At 38.4% G+C, this 17,771-nt stretch overlaps 1 protein-coding gene across 2 annotated transcripts in view; it reads left to right on the top strand.

The window, feature by feature from the left end:
* MTMR12 (myotubularin related protein 12) overlaps nucleotides 1-12,964 on the top strand; it is a 36,452-nt gene extending 23,488 nt beyond the window's left edge. For both annotated transcript variants that reach the window (XM_075021476.1, XM_075021474.1), the window contains exons 11-16: nucleotides 3,998-4,076; nucleotides 5,749-5,819; nucleotides 6,889-7,061; nucleotides 7,797-7,964; nucleotides 8,903-9,064; nucleotides 10,143-12,964. In XM_075021476.1, the coding sequence (XP_074877577.1) occupies nucleotides 3,998-4,076; nucleotides 5,749-5,819; nucleotides 6,889-7,061; nucleotides 7,797-7,964; nucleotides 8,903-9,064; nucleotides 10,143-10,718 (1,229 nt within the window). In that variant the 3' untranslated portion in view covers nucleotides 10,719-12,964. The remainder of the gene's footprint in view (nucleotides 1-3,997; nucleotides 4,077-5,748; nucleotides 5,820-6,888; nucleotides 7,062-7,796; nucleotides 7,965-8,902; nucleotides 9,065-10,142) is intronic.
* Nucleotides 12,965-17,771: the final 4,807 nt, after the last annotated feature.

Genomic DNA, 17,771 nt, shown 5'->3' with positions numbered 1-17,771 from the left:
AGTCTAAAGGCTAATTAATTTTTGCCCTAGCTTTTGTTACAAACTAGTCACATCTCAGAACATATGAAGTGTGAGTTTGCTTAAAATTCTGTCACTCTGGCTGTAGGGCTAAACATGACTACTGTAAATAGTAAGTCTACCTGAAAGGAGTAAAAATGGGAGCCATGTGAAAGTATAATCTATGCTTTCAGACTGGTTTTTTTTTTCTGGGACTCTATTTTGTTGTTACGAAACAGTACTTTGACCTTGCCTCTTGGCATGAGAAAAGCTCCACAGAACCTTGCAACTGTGCAATGTGCCATTGGGCCATTTTGGACAGTGGGTCTTCTACAAGATAATGAGGGTAAATGTTGCAATAACCTCTGTCTGGTGGCATGCTGTACACTGGGGCAGTTCACCTGTGGCTATTAATGTTGGACATAACTGAACAGATCATCGTTAAGGAACTGTCTATTGGCAGTGTAGCCCACAGATGGTATCCAAGTCCTATTGGTTTTATACATGGAATTTAGCTGGTAAGTTGATATTGATTGCAGATCAGTGTGAATGGTTTCTTGTAAATATGTACCAAAGATTTCAGTGACACACTGAAGAGAAGTCCAAGATACACGAGGTATTTGCCAGAGTTTCACATTGAGGATTTTGTCTGGAATACATTGCCAAATCCACAGTGAGCCTTAGGAGCTAAAAATAATTACCTATATTTTAATGTAGTTTCTGGTAACTTGCCCTCCTCTTCGAAAAAGGCCAAAGCTTGAATTTAAGTCATTTAACATCTCCCAGGAAATAGTGCATATTTCAATGGTGTAATTGTATCATTGTCTTATATTACTTGAAGCAAAAAGGAATATGTTAAAACTGCATTCCAGTAAGTGGTTTTGTCTTATAGCTTTTTTAATAAGTGTTGTTAGTAGACTATAGCTCACTCAATATAGCACTACGGACTAGCAGTCTGAGAAACCACTCGGGTAACTTTTTGCAGAAGTGTTAGGATCTTACAGAAATTGACTACTGTACTACTATTTTTTTAAAGTCTGAATGCATTAACCATTATTTTTGTTCTGTATGTGCCTAGTTAATTTGATTTAGGTAACTTGGGGGTGTTGGTTGATGAGAAGCTCAACATGACCCAGCAATGTGCATTTGCAGCCCAGAAAGCCAATAGTATCCTGACTGCATCAAAAAGAAGCGTGACCAGCAGGTCGAGGGAGGTGATTCTGCCCCTCTGCTCTGCTCTTGTGAGACCCCACCTGGAGTACTGCATTCAGCTCTGGGGCCCCCAACATAGGGAAGACATGGACCTGTTGGAGCAAGTCCAGAGGAGGGCCATGAAGATGATCAGGGAGCTGGAGCACCTCCCCTATGAGGACAGGCTGAGACAGTTGGGATTGTTCAGCCTGGAGAAGAGAAGGCTCTGGGGAGACCTTACTGCAGCCTTCCAGTACCTAAAGGGGGCCTTCAAGAAAGGTGGAGAGGGACTTTTTACAAGGACATTGTGCTGGTTTTGGCTGGGATAGAGTTAATTTTCTTCATAGTAGCTAGTATGGAGCTACGTTATGGATTCGTGCTGAAAACAGTGTTGGTAGTCATAGGGCAAGGGGTTAATGGCTTTAAAATGAAAGAGGGTAGATTTAGATTAGGTATAAGGAAGAAGTTCGTCACTGTGAGGACAATGAGGCACTGGAACAGGTTGCTCAGAGAAGCTGTGGATGTCCCCTCCCTGGAAGTGTTCAAGGCCAGGCTGGATGGGGCTTTGAGCAACCTGGTCTAGCAGAAGGTGTGCCTGCCCATGGCAGGGGGGTTGGAACTAGATGATCTTCAAGGTCCCTTCCAACCCAAACCATTCTATGATTCTATGAAATTCCAGTGTGACTTAAATTTCCTGAACACATGCCCAAACTGAAGTTCCTCTTATAAAAAGCCTCATTAAGCAAAGCAGAAACCACAGTAGTAGGTAGCCGCTTGAAAGAGGATTTTGATGGGAGGGGACAGCTTGGATCCTCTTAAATTGTTCCTCTTATTTGAACTTTTGCAAAGGCAGATGCTGATTTTGCTAGAGTGCTCACAAGTCTCAGTGTATGCTATTTGCCCACATACCTTAAATGAGACTTTGAACATTTAAATTCTCAAATCCTAGCACAGTATTTCTTCATTGTCCTAGAAGATAGGAAGGAAGGGAAAGCTTGCTCTCTATTGTAATGTTATTAAACAAAATACCTTGATTAAGAGGTAACACAAGCTGCAAGTGTTTTGTTGTGCCTTTCAAAAGAAGTTCCTGTTTTGACTTGGAGATGACTTTGGCTGGGAAGAACTGCCAAACCAAGCAATGGTTTGTAGAGGCTTGCACACAAGTGGTTGAGTCTAATTGTGGTAGAGCAGGATTGAAAAAAAACAAACAGCCAACCACACTTAATGTGGCTACTCAACATTTTGCAGTAAAACTCTTCTGTACTGTCCATAATGTAAGAGCACTGAAGAAGACTTCAGTATGGAATATAAGTGTTACTGTTACAGATGAAAGCCTGTTATTTCTACAGGAAAAAAGACGGAAATACCTTTTCCTTGGTATCATGGGTTTTGGGTGTTTTTGAAGGACTCAAAATTGGTACTATAATTTTGCCTTGATCCAGGATGGACAGGTTTTTCAAATAGTGATGGCAGGCTAAATGGAACATGAGATTTGTGTGCAAGGAAATATTCTAAAACATGGATGGAAAGAGGATGAACTGGGGAGCAAAGGGTGTTGTACTGTAATGTATGTACTTTAAAGGGTGTCATACTTACAGGTCGGAAGTGAATTTGAATATGTTAATCAGAAAAGATTGGAGAAAACTACATCTAATGTGAACATAACCAACTAGGAAGCTTTCAAGATGCATTCTAATGATTTTATGGAGAACTAGTTTCTATGGCCAGGGTGAAATGAATCAGGGAAAGAAAGATTATTTTTTTTTAAAAGTGTAGTGAACAGAATGAGGGGCACAAGCAGGCATGGAGGCAGAACAGCTACAGGAACAAAATAGATATATGCCTGTGCACTTGAGGATCATAGGTGCAAGCTGCAGAAAACTAGACAGAAGTGAGTATGTATTGGAATTAAGCATTGGAAGCATATGGAGAGACTTTGGGAGGTGAACAGAAGTTATACAGAACATGCAGAACTGAAGCTGTGGGGGAAAGGGTAGGTAAGGAGGAAAGTGTGGTATACCTCAATTGTTTTGCAATAGTAGAACTGTCGTAGACCTTGGGCTTCAAGGTTTGTTTTATGCAGGAAAAGTAATCTATTCTGGTTTTAACTGACTGTATCAGCCTATGAGAGCTTTCCAGTTTCGGAATACTGGCTTTAATAGAAATAAAAGCAATAGAGATTTAGGTTGCATTTAACAAAGCTACAAAAGTCCTAGTGACATTCATAAGACTTTAATGACTTTGTGGTATTGTACTTGGTTTCCTGGTTTATCTTAGCTATTCCCTTTTTGATGTATTTTAATGCCTCTTCAGTTGCAGTGAAAACTGTTTAAAACCTTTTTCAGGTAGTCTTACATTACATAAATTTGTGTAATCTTCAAAACCCATTTGTGTTTCTGGCTGTAACGGTAATGACTTTCAAAATCCAGCCTCCTTATGTTAAGCTTTATATAAATCATGCTTTAGAGTAAAGGCAACTGGAACTTGGAAGAAACATCACCTCTGATTAAACTTATTTTCTTTTCCTTTCCCATTTTGTCAACAGATTTATTTACTTGGTTGCTATGAACCTACAGCATACTTTTTCTAAAAGCCTATGGTGCTGTAAAACTTTACTGGTGTTTGTAGGACTACTTTACTTCCTCATTTAGCTATATGGTGTTGACTTTAGCAGTGAGTAGGATTTACTGACTCCTTAGTATTGGTTGTTTTATAACAGTTCATAACTGAAGAGTGATAAAATGGATGGCTGTTAATTAGCACTACATATGTGTGAACATATATAATTTTTGGTTTTGGTTTTTTGCAGATAACAGTACAGACTTCTGGGCAACTGATGTGAAATGGTTTTCATTACTGGAGAGCACAAACTGGCTAGAGATAATCAGGTTTGCTATATCTGTAACTTTCTGGGTTTTAAATTGTTGTTAGATGCATTTATAGTGGGTTTTCTATCTAGTTTCTTGAAATATGACGACATTCTTCACCTCTGGTAGGAAAGAAAATTAAGACAGACTTATGGTCCCATTTATATATCTTATTTCTACAACTTGAGACGGTATTTTTACAGTGCGGGCTTGTGTTAAACCTCCCACGTTAAAGGATGTGAGAAGCAGCAGATCATTCCAATTACAACTCTTCCAGCAAACCTAATAAAACTATTGATCCAGTAATTTCCCTCCTGCACTTAGTCACCTTCTTTCCAAACTGAAGAATCCTATTTGTTTCTTGCATGAAACCTATTCCTTGTCTCTGACTAGCCTTGCCATTCTTCTCTGTACTCTCTACTTCTGTAATATCCTTTAGGACGGGATGAACTGCAGTATTCAAGATGTTAGCCCACCAAAGATTTATAAAATGACAGTTGTTCTCAGTTTTGTCCCCTTCCTCTCCTGATTGTTCCTCAAGTTCTTTTTTCTTCTCTCAGCAGTCCACAGTGAGTAAGTGTTGGAATGGTGTTGGCTAACTTAAGGCTTGTAATAGTGGAATGTTGAGGGGTTTTATTTGTTTTCAGTGTTACTTTGTGCTAGCTCTATTGTCTGCCAGTTTATTCTGTGATCAGCTTGTTACCATGAAGTGCTTCTGCAGTGTTCTGCAGTCAGCTTTACTTCTTTCTAGTCTTAATAACAATCAATAAATATTGATAGTTACTCATTCCTTAATCTAGAATTTAAATGTATGTTGAATGAGAGGTTCTAATGGAGATCATATGTTGAGAAATGCGTTGACATAACCAAGATCACAAGTAGTTTAAAGTAAATGCCAGCCCAAGTTTTTATAAATTTATGTTGTTTTGAGACTGGTCATTTCCACACTTGGATCCAGTTGCTTCCTGGATCAGCCTGGTCTTGGCTCTTGGTATTAGTAGGAATGCCTTCTCAGCTATTCTAGATGCTAGAACAATCTGACAACTCCACACTTACGAAATAAACTGTCAGCTTCTATTAGTGACCTAAGCAGTTACGCGAAGCCTAATTGTGTGCAAACTTTTGCTGAAAATAACCAACTTTATGAAGAGTTAAGTCTAGAAACCAACAGCATTACATCTGGTTTTGTGATCTTTAATTCCACTCAGTCTTCCTTGTGTAATGATAATCTCTGAATAAATTTTGTCTGCATGTTTACAAGATCTGATTGCTGATCCTTCCCTCTGCCTCTTAAAACCACATTATGGGAGAAATGTAGTATGTAGTAGATGAAAACATAAGTGTGGTGATGTTGACTCTTTCCAGTATAAAGATTTGGCTCTTAGCAATTGTAATATTTCAGTGTGTGTGTGATGGATGCTATCAATCCAGAATAAAGTATTGTATTACAAATGTACAATGATAACTGGAAATGCATGACCAATGGCCAAGTAAAGATACCTCTTGAAAGTTTGCTCTTGAGGCTAAATAGTCCTTCACTTAATCAAGTTGAGCATGGTTTTTGTTGTTTTAAAGGACTAGTCAAGTTTCAGTAGTATAACATTCTAACCTGTTTTAGGGGAAACTAATGTAAGAAACTGAATTGTAAAAATGCTATGAAAATGTTCACTTATCTTCTCCTGTACCATAACAGGCGAGTCTTGAAGAAAGCAATAGAAGTTGTTGAGTGTCTGGAAAGACAGCATACAAATGTTCTCCTTATAGGTAAGAATTTAATGAGATTTTCCTATGTATTTTTTTAAATTTTCTTTTAATTTCTTTGGATGTATCATAAGCATTAAGTTTATAATTACCATAGAGGCTTGTAAAATTCATAAAGTACTCAATGTACCAGACACCTAAATCTCACACCCTTGGAAATGCTTGCCGTAGTTAGAAAAATATGGAAAGCATAGTTCCAGGCTAAGAGAAATATGTTGTGGATGAGAAAGCTGCTGATAAGTTGGCAAGAGAGTCATGCTACCTCTTGTTTATGCACTCCTGTTTCCTAACTTATTTTATAAAAGGTCTCCTAGATGTTTTGCTGTACTTTAAGGGGATGGGGGGACACACCTACACAAAGAACATAGAGCATGAAAACTTTCTAAAAGGACATTTTTATGTTCTAGATACACAGTGAATACTATGTAGTCTCTTTATTAAAAATACATAAAAGAATATGCTTATTGTACACATCTTGAGCAGTTTGTTTTCCTAGATTGAGTAATCACATGGAAAACCAGCTCAATGTTAACCATTAAGCTATTTTTGGATTAGTAATTCTTGGATTTAGTTGGGGTTTTTTTTTTCCACACACTCCCATTTGAGAAACCTATCATGGGGAAGAGATGTTTCTAGAAGGCACCTGAAGGGTGAAGAATGCATGTTGCATGAGGAGGCAATTTGACACCTTCTGAAAAGCTGCATGCAGGATAGGAAGGATAAGGGTACATAGCTGACCTGGTAGCATAGGGCAGGAGGGACAGTATGTGCATTGTGTGAGACTGAAGGGTGTAGGCATCAAAGTTACAGTAATAAAAGCTTGGGTTTTGCAGGTTTTATTGTCAAAGTATTATCCTAGTATAAGTGTACAAGAAACCTTACATTTTTACAAAGGGAAGTATTGGAAACATGGATTAACTTCTGTCTGATGGTGTAACACTTGCAAGAAATTGTGTGCTTCTCTGATCTTGAAATACAACTTTGTTTATGTGAAGCTAACAATACTTTGCCTTCTTACCCAAAGTTTTAGGCATGGCTTAGTAGGCAATGTCATTTCTCTTCTCTTCCATAGAAGAGAGTGCTACTGATCTGTGCTGTGTAATCTCTAGTCTGGTTCAAGTGATGATGGATTCATACAGCAGAACAAAGTCAGGGTTTCAGAGCCTTATTCAGAAGGAGTGGGTGATTGGAGGACATGGCTTTTTGGATCGTTGTAACCACTTACACAGAAGTGACAAAGAGGAGGTATGATGTTTTTATTACTTTCCTTACTTTTAAAAGTTTACTTGGCATAAGGAGGGCTTTAGATTTCAGTCCAGAAGTTCCAGTTACTCTGAGGATCTTTGTTTTGTTTTATGAGTTGATGTTTTGTACAGTGTCACTATTTTTTCTGTTTAGAGTTCAGCAATGTCTTTTTAAGTAAAGACAACAAATGTAAAATTTCCCATTCAATCTTGAGTCTTTTGAAAGACATGTATCTCATGTCCTTTTAAACTGTGTTAAATGGTAGTAGTGTCCATAGAAATAACTCAGGTGAATTGCCTATTCTTGTCACATCTAGAGCTTAACCTTATACTGTCCTGTTAGGTGTTGCAGTCTCACCTCTCCATTTTTGTTTATATGTATAGATCAGATTGCTATAAAGAATAGAAATCATAAGTGTCAACTGACCAGTTCTGATCAAGAATTGCTATAAACTGGTTTTGCTTTGCCAATGTTAAAAGCTGCATAGCAGCGAATTTCATAGCAAGCTAGTGTGTGCAAATTCAGGTTAGAAAAGTGTTCATCTCTTCTGTCAACAATTGGCCAAGGGTAGCTCAGATGCTTCAGAGTTTAGTGAATGTTATATGCAGCAGTTCTGTAGTTAACCAGATTGCTTTTCGTACTATTTTTATTTGGAGACACTAACTACTATAAAATAAATAGTCTGCATGGTGAAACTTTTTTTTCTGAAACTGATGCAGTATTTCCTTTTCTTAGGCTCCTGTTTTTCTGCTCCTGCTAAATTGTGTTTGGCAGTTGGTACAACAGTATCCTCCAGCATTTGAGTTCACAGAAACTTACTTAACTGTCCTGTCAGACAGCCTCTATGTGCCAATTTTTAGCACTTTCTTCTTCAACTCGCAACATCAAAAAGACACCAATATGGTAAGGGTTTGTTATTTTGTGGATGCAGTGTGTTGGACAACAGGTTTGACCAACAAGCAAGGAACACTCAAAAAAAAACCAACTCCCTAATAGCATGTTTTTCATACTTATTTGAAGGGTAGTGCCCTGAAGGGTGAACAAATGCAGTTTGGGGTGAAAGGAGTCAAGTTCAGGACTTAGGATTTTATGAAGACAAAAGGAAAATAACTCGGGAATATATTACTTTTAATGCGTGGCTCTAGGTTCATGTTTATTGCTCTTCAATAAGAATGGAGCTCCTTAACAGATGAGGAATATCCTGCTGTTCTGCAGAATAAGTTATCTACAAAATTCTTGTATAGTATATTCTGTTGTATTCCAAAATCAACATTTCCTGAATGTTGACTTACATTTGGTTCCTGCTTTTCTCTGGCATAAGAAGCTGGAAGCAATGGGAGTATCCTCTGTAAGGCTGCACAGAGACTAAAAAAAAACCAAAGTGAAGATCACTGTCTTGCATATAAATAAAGTGTTGATCATAAAACTTAAACTGGTAGCACTGCGTAAGTGCAGTTAAATTTTGAAGTTTGGAGAGGTTTATTCCACAATCCTAATATGCCCCCTATATTTGAAGAATTCAAGTGTATCTCCTGCCCAATTTTTAAAACTTTATTTTTTCCTTAGATTATTTAATCTTATTTCCAATTGTGTAAAGCATTCTTGGTGCTAATTGCGCTGTTGAAATGAAGTACTGTCTGGAGTTATGGAGGATAATATATAGATAGCCTTTGTGTCTGTACTCACTTGCATCTTATAACGTTCAGCTATTGAATACATAGAAATCATGAGTGATGTTGCAACTCTGGCCTCTTCTGTGAAAAGCCAGTTGCTTAATTTCACCTTGACTTGGTCAGAATTCCTTTCTAGCAGTATTAATTGAGACCTGTTTGTTTTGGCAGAGTGGTGAAAGCCTCAATACACAAAGCAGTCCTTTCAGATTTCTTACTGTGTGGGACTGGTCTGTGCAGTTTGACCCCAAGGCCCAGGCTTTCCTGAACAACCCTCTTTATGCAGACAAGCCAAAACCAGATAAAAGTCACCGGAAAACTGCACGATTCAAAGTAAGATGTGTGCTGCTTAACTGTTTTTTTTAAATTATAAGAGTATTTTGCACAACTCATATTTCAAGTGTATTCGCAGTGGAAGTATTGGTGCAAAGTTTTTTGATTGACAAATTACATGTACACCTCAGACTCACCTGAATCATAAGAATGCAATTTGCACCCACCTCAGTTTTAAATCGCTGTTTTACAGTTACTCTGCATAGCTGTGAACTTAGGGATGTTTTCTTCATACTTTTGTGCAAATGTAGTGATAACTTAAGGGACTTAACATCCAGGTGAGTTGCACTGACATGTTTGAAGTGAGTTTATTTTGTTGTTCCATGGAGTACCTAACTGAAATACATAGCAGGTTTATAATTGCCTCCCTAATTTTGACTGAGTGCAACTGGACTGTGTGCCTGCACTTGGAGGAGGAGGGGGACCACCAATAACAGAAACTGTCTAGGGTCTGAAGGATTATGGGTCGACCATCTCATTACTGGAAAGTAGCACAAATTCAGTAAGAAAAGTTTGTTTGGAGTACTGTGTTTCAGTTGTAATATACCTGTTAGTTAAATCCTGTTCTGTACAAAGCACTCTCTAGTGAGACACTGCCAGTATGATCTACAGCATTAATCAGAGAACTCTTACATAGTGAGATGCAATGAAGAACCACTGGATAAAAACTTCTAAATTAAGTGCTCTTTGATTTGTGTGGCTAGCTTAAATTAAACACGGGAGTCTAATACTTCAATGTATGCAAAGAATTCTCCTTTTTCAAAGAAAAATGCTTCAGTGTTAATGAAGTTACAAATTTGAATTTGCAAAGAAAAATTCAGTGTTACTTCGTTGCTACAGTTACAGTGCAGGGAAGGTATCTGGGAATACTAAGTATGCTGTGTGCAAGTATTTTGTGTATTAGCCATTGAAGAGTAACAGTTTTAGACTACATAGCAAAGCAGTGGCTGTGTTTAAGTGACTTTGTTGCTTATAAGTATTTTCTGAATACAAGTTATGTTTTTCTTCCTCTTAAGATGTTTTCTAAAGTCCTATCAGTATTTATTTCAGTGTATTTTTCTTTTCTTTCCTCTTAAAGCATCAGCGGCAACTTTCTTTGCCATTGACGCAAACAAAATCTTCCACGAAGAGAGGATTTTTCAGGGAGGAAACAGATCATTTAATTAAAAACATTCTGGGTAAAAGAATTGGCAAGTTCATAAATTCTTCAGATGAACCCCCTAATAGCTTCAGGGAGTTTTATGATAGCTGGCATAGTAAACCTGTTGACTATCATGGTCTTCTGTTACCTTGCATTGATGGCCCTGAAATCAAAGTCTGGGCACAACGGTATTTACGATGGATTCCTGAAGCCCAGCTTCATGGTGGTGGTACAATAGCTACAGCTGCCAACATTTTGGACTTGATGGAGGAAGTGCAAAGTTTGCAGGTGAAAATGGATGAAGAACATAGTCAAGCTATTTCTGGAGATTTACATTCTGTTCCAGTGCTAAGAAATTCTGCCCGTTTGTCGTCCCTGTTCCCATTTGCTTTACTTCAGAGACAGTCCATCAAACCAGCTTTACCCACTAGCACCTGGAAAGACTTGGAAGATGAAGATGACTTGGTCAACAGGGATGACGAATTTGTTGATCTGAGTGGTGATATATTATAAAGTGTATATAAATTAAAGTATGAATTGTATGTGGCTAAGCTCTGAGTTTTAAATGTGCTGTATCCTCATATAAGGAACTCAAGCATCTGCAGTCTGTTCAGTGGATTTGTGGGATTAAAAAAAAGCCTTGGTTGGAAGTAACTAGTTGCCATGATTAACTGAGCATATTTTGAACCTCCATTTCACTCTAACAGTATTTATTGCAGAAACACATTTTTAGCATAGGTATAATAAAACAGAAGTCTAGGCTGGAGTAGCCATATGGCCACTTAATTTAAAAAAGAAACAAACAACAAAACCCTGTTATTTTCTGATGCAAAGGTAGAATACTAAATACATACAGCAACAATCACTACCTTAATATAAAAACTCTTCTCCTTATGCTAAGAGTACTAGGATTGGAAGTACTGTAACTAGGAACTTAATGCATCTGCATTTCCCCTTCATGTCAAATAAACAGGGAAAGGTGCAACTAAATGTGCATTCACAGATAAGCTTTTTACAGCTGAGGAGTAAACTTGTAGTCACCAGGGGTTTTCTCTCTACTGTGGCATCAGCTGAAGTCACGTGCTTGTCAACCTCATCTTTTCCAACAGTGTTTGTCTTTGGCTTGCAACACTTCACCTTGTGTGGTATTATAATAGCAGCTTGGCTGGTCTAAGCCTGTGCATGCACTTAGCTTAAGAATCAGATGCAAGAGCTTAACTACACATTTCAAGTCTTACTGTGTGGCTGCTGTGCTATACACCCTTGCTGCCTTGGAGTATTAAGTCCCAAATGTTTGCTGTAAATTGTAAGAAATGGCCTGACTGTGAGGTTCTAATTTGCCATGAGTATTTTTTCTCCTTTAAATAGTGAGACTTTGATTTTAACTTTCCCCATTTATGCCAGTTGCCTTTGAGGCTTTCTGTAGCTTGCACTGAGACCTTCCAAACAGAAGGGGAAACTTTTTCTGTAATCCTGCAGTGAAGCTGGATTTGCAATCTGTTGCCATTTGTCATGAGTTGGTGGCACAGCTTACGAATGTGGCGTTCGTAGCATATGAACACTTGCATCCTGTTGCTGGATGTTACACAGTACCTCAGTGAAAAAAGCCATAAAGAAATGCCTGTTGACTTTGATCTACTGTGTGTATGTTTATATATAAAGTATTTTTACTGCAAATAATTGTCCATTGTAAAGCTGAATATTATTTGACTGTCAAATCTATTTTGAACATTTAAATTCTAGGATACCCCAAGAATGGATGTAAGTCATAAAATCAGTTACACTGGGAGGGTGGATGTTGAATATTTTCTCTGTTCTCATACCAATTTAGAAATTCATGCTGGAAAACTTAGCTGGTGGAGAAACTTGCTTAAATTGGATCTGCTCAGTGTGATCGGGGATATTAAACTGGCTTGCTGGTTAATTATTTCACACTGAGTTGTATTAATATGTATAGCAAAAATCTATCAGCAGCCCTCTAAAAATAAATTCTAGTATGTTAAAAATAAATGTATTAATGGGGATAGGGGGAGACCTTAATGCAACTATGCCAAACTGAAGCTTCCCAACTCTTGATTGCCTTAAGTCTTGGTAGTGTGAGGACAATACTTGAGTTTGTAGCATTTTATTTCAAAATACACTAGTACTTATGCTTTCTTATGTGATGCATATGATCTTACAGCTAGCACTTGCTAGAATGGGCTGTCCAGCACATGTCTGACAGACTTTTTTATTGTAGTTCTAGCGACTCATGTATGCAATATTTTGCATGTTGAATGAGCAATTCATTTTTATGGTGAAGACATGCTTATCATTCTAAGGTCATTTGGGTTCAAGGTTTTTTGGTTTTTTTAAACACTGCCATTAGAAAAAATATTAAATGGATTTTTTCTATACTTTTGATCAAACTGTTGTAATGTTTCAGTCATGAAGATTACATATTTATATTAAAGAACAGATATTGGACATCTTATTTGTACATAAGTTATCAGAAGTTTATATAGAAGAGAAACATATATGTGGAGTTGAACATGGGAACACTTCTAATGTAGAGTAAATGGCATTGTTACTGGTTTTCTGCACTGTGGGATTGGAAATGTACTTAATATTTTTACTCCAGGCTTCTGTTTTTACCTCCAGGTTTTTACACTGAACGCAAGCTAGAAGCTTTACAGTTTTGTGTTTTGTTTTGGTTTAAATATTGTCATTTCTCTCTAGCGGGCTGTTTGGAGAATGTCAATAAAATATACTTTGAAGTATTTGTCCTGAAATAAGAATGTATGTTTAAGGTTATATTTTGCAAATGATGCTTTAAATCATAGCAAACTTGACAATCTGCAGTGACAAGGCTTTTCTAGTTATATGCTAGGTTTTTACAGACCGTTACAGGGAGGAAGCTGTGCAGTTTTGACCTGGTTAAACTTACTGGAGAGCTCAGGAAAGAGGAAAGTTCAGTGCAGGGTAGTAGGGTGACTATGGGAAGTTCCTAAGGTGGTCTAGAAAGTGTCTGCTGAATGTCAGTCAGTATTTGAGGGTTTATTAAACACTGTTTATTTCAGTCTTAGCAATGTACATGTCTTCCCCCCCATTTCAAGGGGGAACATTCTTCTTACAGTGTTAAACTAAAACTTCTTGAAATTGCTACAGTGGGGTATTTCTCAAACCAAATGTGTATTGAGTGTGGATTGTGAGATGATGGCACTAAGCCGTAGAGTATGAACTAAAAGCCTCTGTTTTTTCCAGAGATTATAAATCACTAGCTTCTGTACAAAAACAGCACTAGCGCAAATCACACATTCAAAAATCATGCCACTTTGGGTATTTCCTAAAGAGAATGTTACAAGACTGTGACAGACTTGTTCTTGAAGTGTCATACAGCAATAGCGTATGCAGTGGCTGTGAAGTGCTGGGTCACATAATGCAAGGTGTGCCTCTGCCTCACCCACATCTTCTAAAGATCAGTGAGTGTACTTTGACCACTTGGCTTTGATTTAAGACTGTGTTCACTAGTGAAAATTTTTGGCTATTGATGTACACAATATTGGAATGCAGACATGTACTTTATAAAGCCAACTTGGCCTCCTGATCTCTTACTCCAGTTAAAGCTTTTTCCATTCATAACTTCTTCAGGAGCTAGCAGAATACTTTCTGCTGTGGATGTCTTATGATGGATTAGTTTTGTCACACCAGAGGTTACCTTCATTCTAATCTTTAGCTGGAAACTTCATATGCAGTATTTACTGCCTGGTACTTTCCTGAAAAGAGCTAGGTTTTGCATAAAACTCTTTTTAGAAATTATGTGGGATGGACTTCATTTTCTGGGCCAGGGAGGAGATGTATTAGTGAACTCTCTTGAGTTTAGAAAGAGCATTCTATATACAGAACTATATATGCTTTTCCAGCATGAATTGCAGGGGGAACCCTTCTCATGGTCATGGGTCCTCTATTTTGCTTTATGGTAAAGTTAACTTGTGACAAATACTTTTTGTCAGCATTTGCAGGATGGCAGAAGTCTTACCTGCTGGGATAGTAGAGTTATCTTGGAAAGGAGCGGACAGAGAAGGTCAGAATAGCTGATGTTTGAGCTGGAGAAACAATTTTGTGGGGAGGGTATCTCCATGTTGAATACAAAGGGAGTAGAAATGGGGTTGTTCAGGCTGTGTTGGAAGAACATGGTGGAGACTGCAAACAGTTCTGTTGTCCCAGAGAGGCTTGCTTGGGAGGTAAGTTTGACTTTAAAGAGTATCAGCTTTAAGCTTGTTATGGAGGCTGAGAAGAGTTTAATAGAAGACTGCTAACATCTTGGTTAGTGTTTGTTTGGGCAAGGGATCCTTCATGCTGCCATGCTTGGACTAACGTGAAGCCATGTCCTCGTGGAAATCCTATGGGACAGTAAGCACTGTTGCTCAATGGCAGCATGGTGCTCCACTTCCAGCAAGCATTTGGTTCCTCAGTTTATTTCAGCAATCCAGTAAAATGAAGTAAGTACTTCCCTTAGTGTTACAGCTGGATGTTTAAAGCAGGCAGATAACACATACTTAGGAAGTGCATTTGTTAATTTGTTTTGTGAACAGCAAAACTATGAAGACTGATTTCCCATGGCATTGACTTATCTGGCCATACCACAGTTCCCTGAGCTTCATCCTTTCTTCTGACATTTCCTACCCTTGCTCATACCACAGCATCTTCAGTCTTCCCTCCATCCAACTCCTCTCTGTTCTTAAGTTGCGTGCTGTATCAGCAGTTAATAGGTTTATCATTGCTATGGACTTGTTGGGCAAGCCAAATTCAGTATCTGTGTTCCTGAGGGACCAACAAAACGGACATGACTTGGCATGGCCAGGCCATACAGTCTCCAGACTGCCTGTTGGAATCTAGTAACTTTTGAAATCTGTTTCTGTCAAATATGATCAAAATTATCCACTGGTTTCCAAAGCTTTGCTGCAGGTAGGTGGGGAGGAAACTGATTAGCTGCCCTGTGTGGGTTACTAAGGAAATCAGGGTGGGAGAATGAAACTAAAACCCCTGTACCTGCAGCTCAAGCATGATTCAAATCTGCAGTTTTCAGGCTAAAAACAATGCTAATCCCAAATAGGAAAATCTTATTTGCCATCAGATCAGGTATCCCAGTTTTCTCTTATTGCAACATTTTTTTCTTTATTTTGGGTAATGTCTGGTTTTGTGTTCTGAAATAAACTTTTCATTATACTGTAGGCAGGAGCCAAAATTCAGGCTAGGGAACCACTGAGTTTCCTGGAAATCAACTGAGATTTGTATGACTCCTGAAAGGTCACTTACATCCTTATTGTTACTTTTATTCCCATATGAAGAAAATTTCCAATTAAGAACAGCTAACACAGCTAGAATTAATGTACAGTTTTGCTAATTAAAAGTGTAAATCTTCAAGTATTTTATAAATACTAGTAAGCTTTTAAATGTCAGAGCTTTGGGGGCTTGCTAGCTAGCTCACTTTGCAGTCAATGGGATTCACTTTCTTTTGTGTTCCTATAGGCATTGACATAAAGTCTGTTGATGTATGAATGTGATGACAGAGAAGCAAATTTTATGCAGAGGGTGTAAGTGCTCATTGCTTTATGTTTTGGTGATGATGCAAGAAGATATTTCAACTTTCACTATGACCCCAATTCAGAAATCAAAACAGGATACTTCTTACCAAGCTCCTTAAGTTCCACACGCAGATGAATCCAGTTTGTTTCCTACAAGCCATTTCCTGCATTCTCCAGTTTCCCATCCTGGCCTTTCCACTGTGGGTTCACTCTTAAAAAAATCTTTTTTGACATGCTTTTCTGATGGCTGTTCATTTAAGTTTGGAAAAGATTGGGTTTATGCCTACTATCTCTACTTAGTTTTTTCTGTTGCATTTTCCCGAGGTGGAGGGAATAGTTGAAAGTCAGACAAGAGTACTACAGATGACTTAACCAGTCTTTTCAAAGTACGAGGTCCCTCGCTTCCCTGCCACTACAGAGCATGGCAGCTCTGGATTTTGTCCTGTAATAATAATAATTAAAAAAAAAAAATTTAGAATAATTAAAATCCTCCTGCGCAGCATTTTTCACAAACAAAAACTGCATCAAAGAAAAAAGCAGGGTGATAGTCTCAAGCTGTGTTTTCTAATGCAGCGTATCTCCTGTAGCTTTTGGTACTTTGCTGTACTGATGTCTGCAGTGGAGAGTCATAAGTGACCAAAGAATGATGGTCTGTTCTCCCAGCAGGGTTTGGGTTTAGGTTACACCCAATGGGGGGCAACTGCGGATGGCTGCCAAAGGGCATCCTGCTGTGCACTGCCCAGCGCTGTGTTCCCACCACCTTTGCTGTTAGTCTCATGTAGCTGCCAACTGATTTTATGGAAATACATGTTTTGTTTTTGTGGATTAGTTTTCTATGAGATTGGCTTGTTGATCTAAATCACCCCATGGGGGTGCAAGGGGAAATAATGGGAGGAGATTGTTTGAGGATGCCCTTTTCAAGAGGCAACCCCCAGTTAGAGCAGACAAGGGGAAAGGTGGAACCACAAGTGCAGTAAATCTAGCTCTTGAGCTGCTGTTTTGTTGAAAAAGAGATAAATCCTCAGAACCACATCTAATGTGCGGCTAGCTGAAATGTTGTAAGTAACATGCACTGCTAACTCCAGCTATTTAACACTTCTGAGGAAAAAAAAAAAAAAAAGACAAGAAAAAACCACAACCCAAAACAGCTTTGGTTTGAGGTTGCCTGAAGAAGCCTTACAGGGTGATTTAAAGTACAGTTGCATTGAATGTGACCTGTTTGTGACAGTAGGAAGGTAAGGTAAACAAAACCTGTTAATTCTATCTATGGCCATCAAACACATTTCAATGCTCTTCAGGCCTGTAGTTCCTTATGCTGTGCTTTGGTTTGGACTGGCAGAGTTTTTAAATACAACCATGCTGCTGGGGCTGCGATTAAACAGTGATTGAGTGTGGCTGTTGAAAACAAAAAGCATGTTCTGACTTGTAATCTGAAAACAACCGTTGCTCAGAAAGTGATTTTTGGATTCCTGATGCATTCCTGCTTTTTTCTTCACAGCTTCAGCAACACACAGCTAAGCTCATTGCTTATTCCCCGCCACGCCCCCCCCCCTCCATTTTGGCATATCTTTCTTACTTCTCATTTTTATTTAGATTTAGTGCTGGTGATCTGCTTTGTCCATATGCAGACCACTATCTGTCTCAAGTGTAGGATGGAGCTCTCTCCATTCTGGTTGAGAGACCCTAATTTTCTAGGGAAATTTATCCACCTAGTTTCATTTCTGAGGCAGTGGCCCTTTTTATGATGCAAATTGCAGGTGAATAGCTATCTGGCAGAGATGATGATAAAAAGGGCTAGTTACTGAAATAAAATACTCTAATAGTAAAACCATTACTTAATGTCTTGGTATTAAGTAGAGGCTGCATGAATATGCAAGGCCTCTGGAGTTCTGCAGGTAATAATGGATGCTGGAAACAGCTGAAATACAATTACCAGGAACCCAGACTCATTTAGGCAGCAGGAAATGACCGAACATAAATGTTTCTTCATAATCTTTGG

This window comes from Buteo buteo, chromosome Z (assembly GCF_964188355.1).
Source record: "Buteo buteo chromosome Z, bButBut1.hap1.1, whole genome shotgun sequence".
Classification (NCBI taxonomy): Eukaryota; Metazoa; Chordata; class Aves; order Accipitriformes; family Accipitridae; genus Buteo; species Buteo buteo.
The sequence above is the reverse complement of the archived record's forward strand: the minus strand, read 5'-3'. Positions and strand labels throughout refer to the sequence as shown.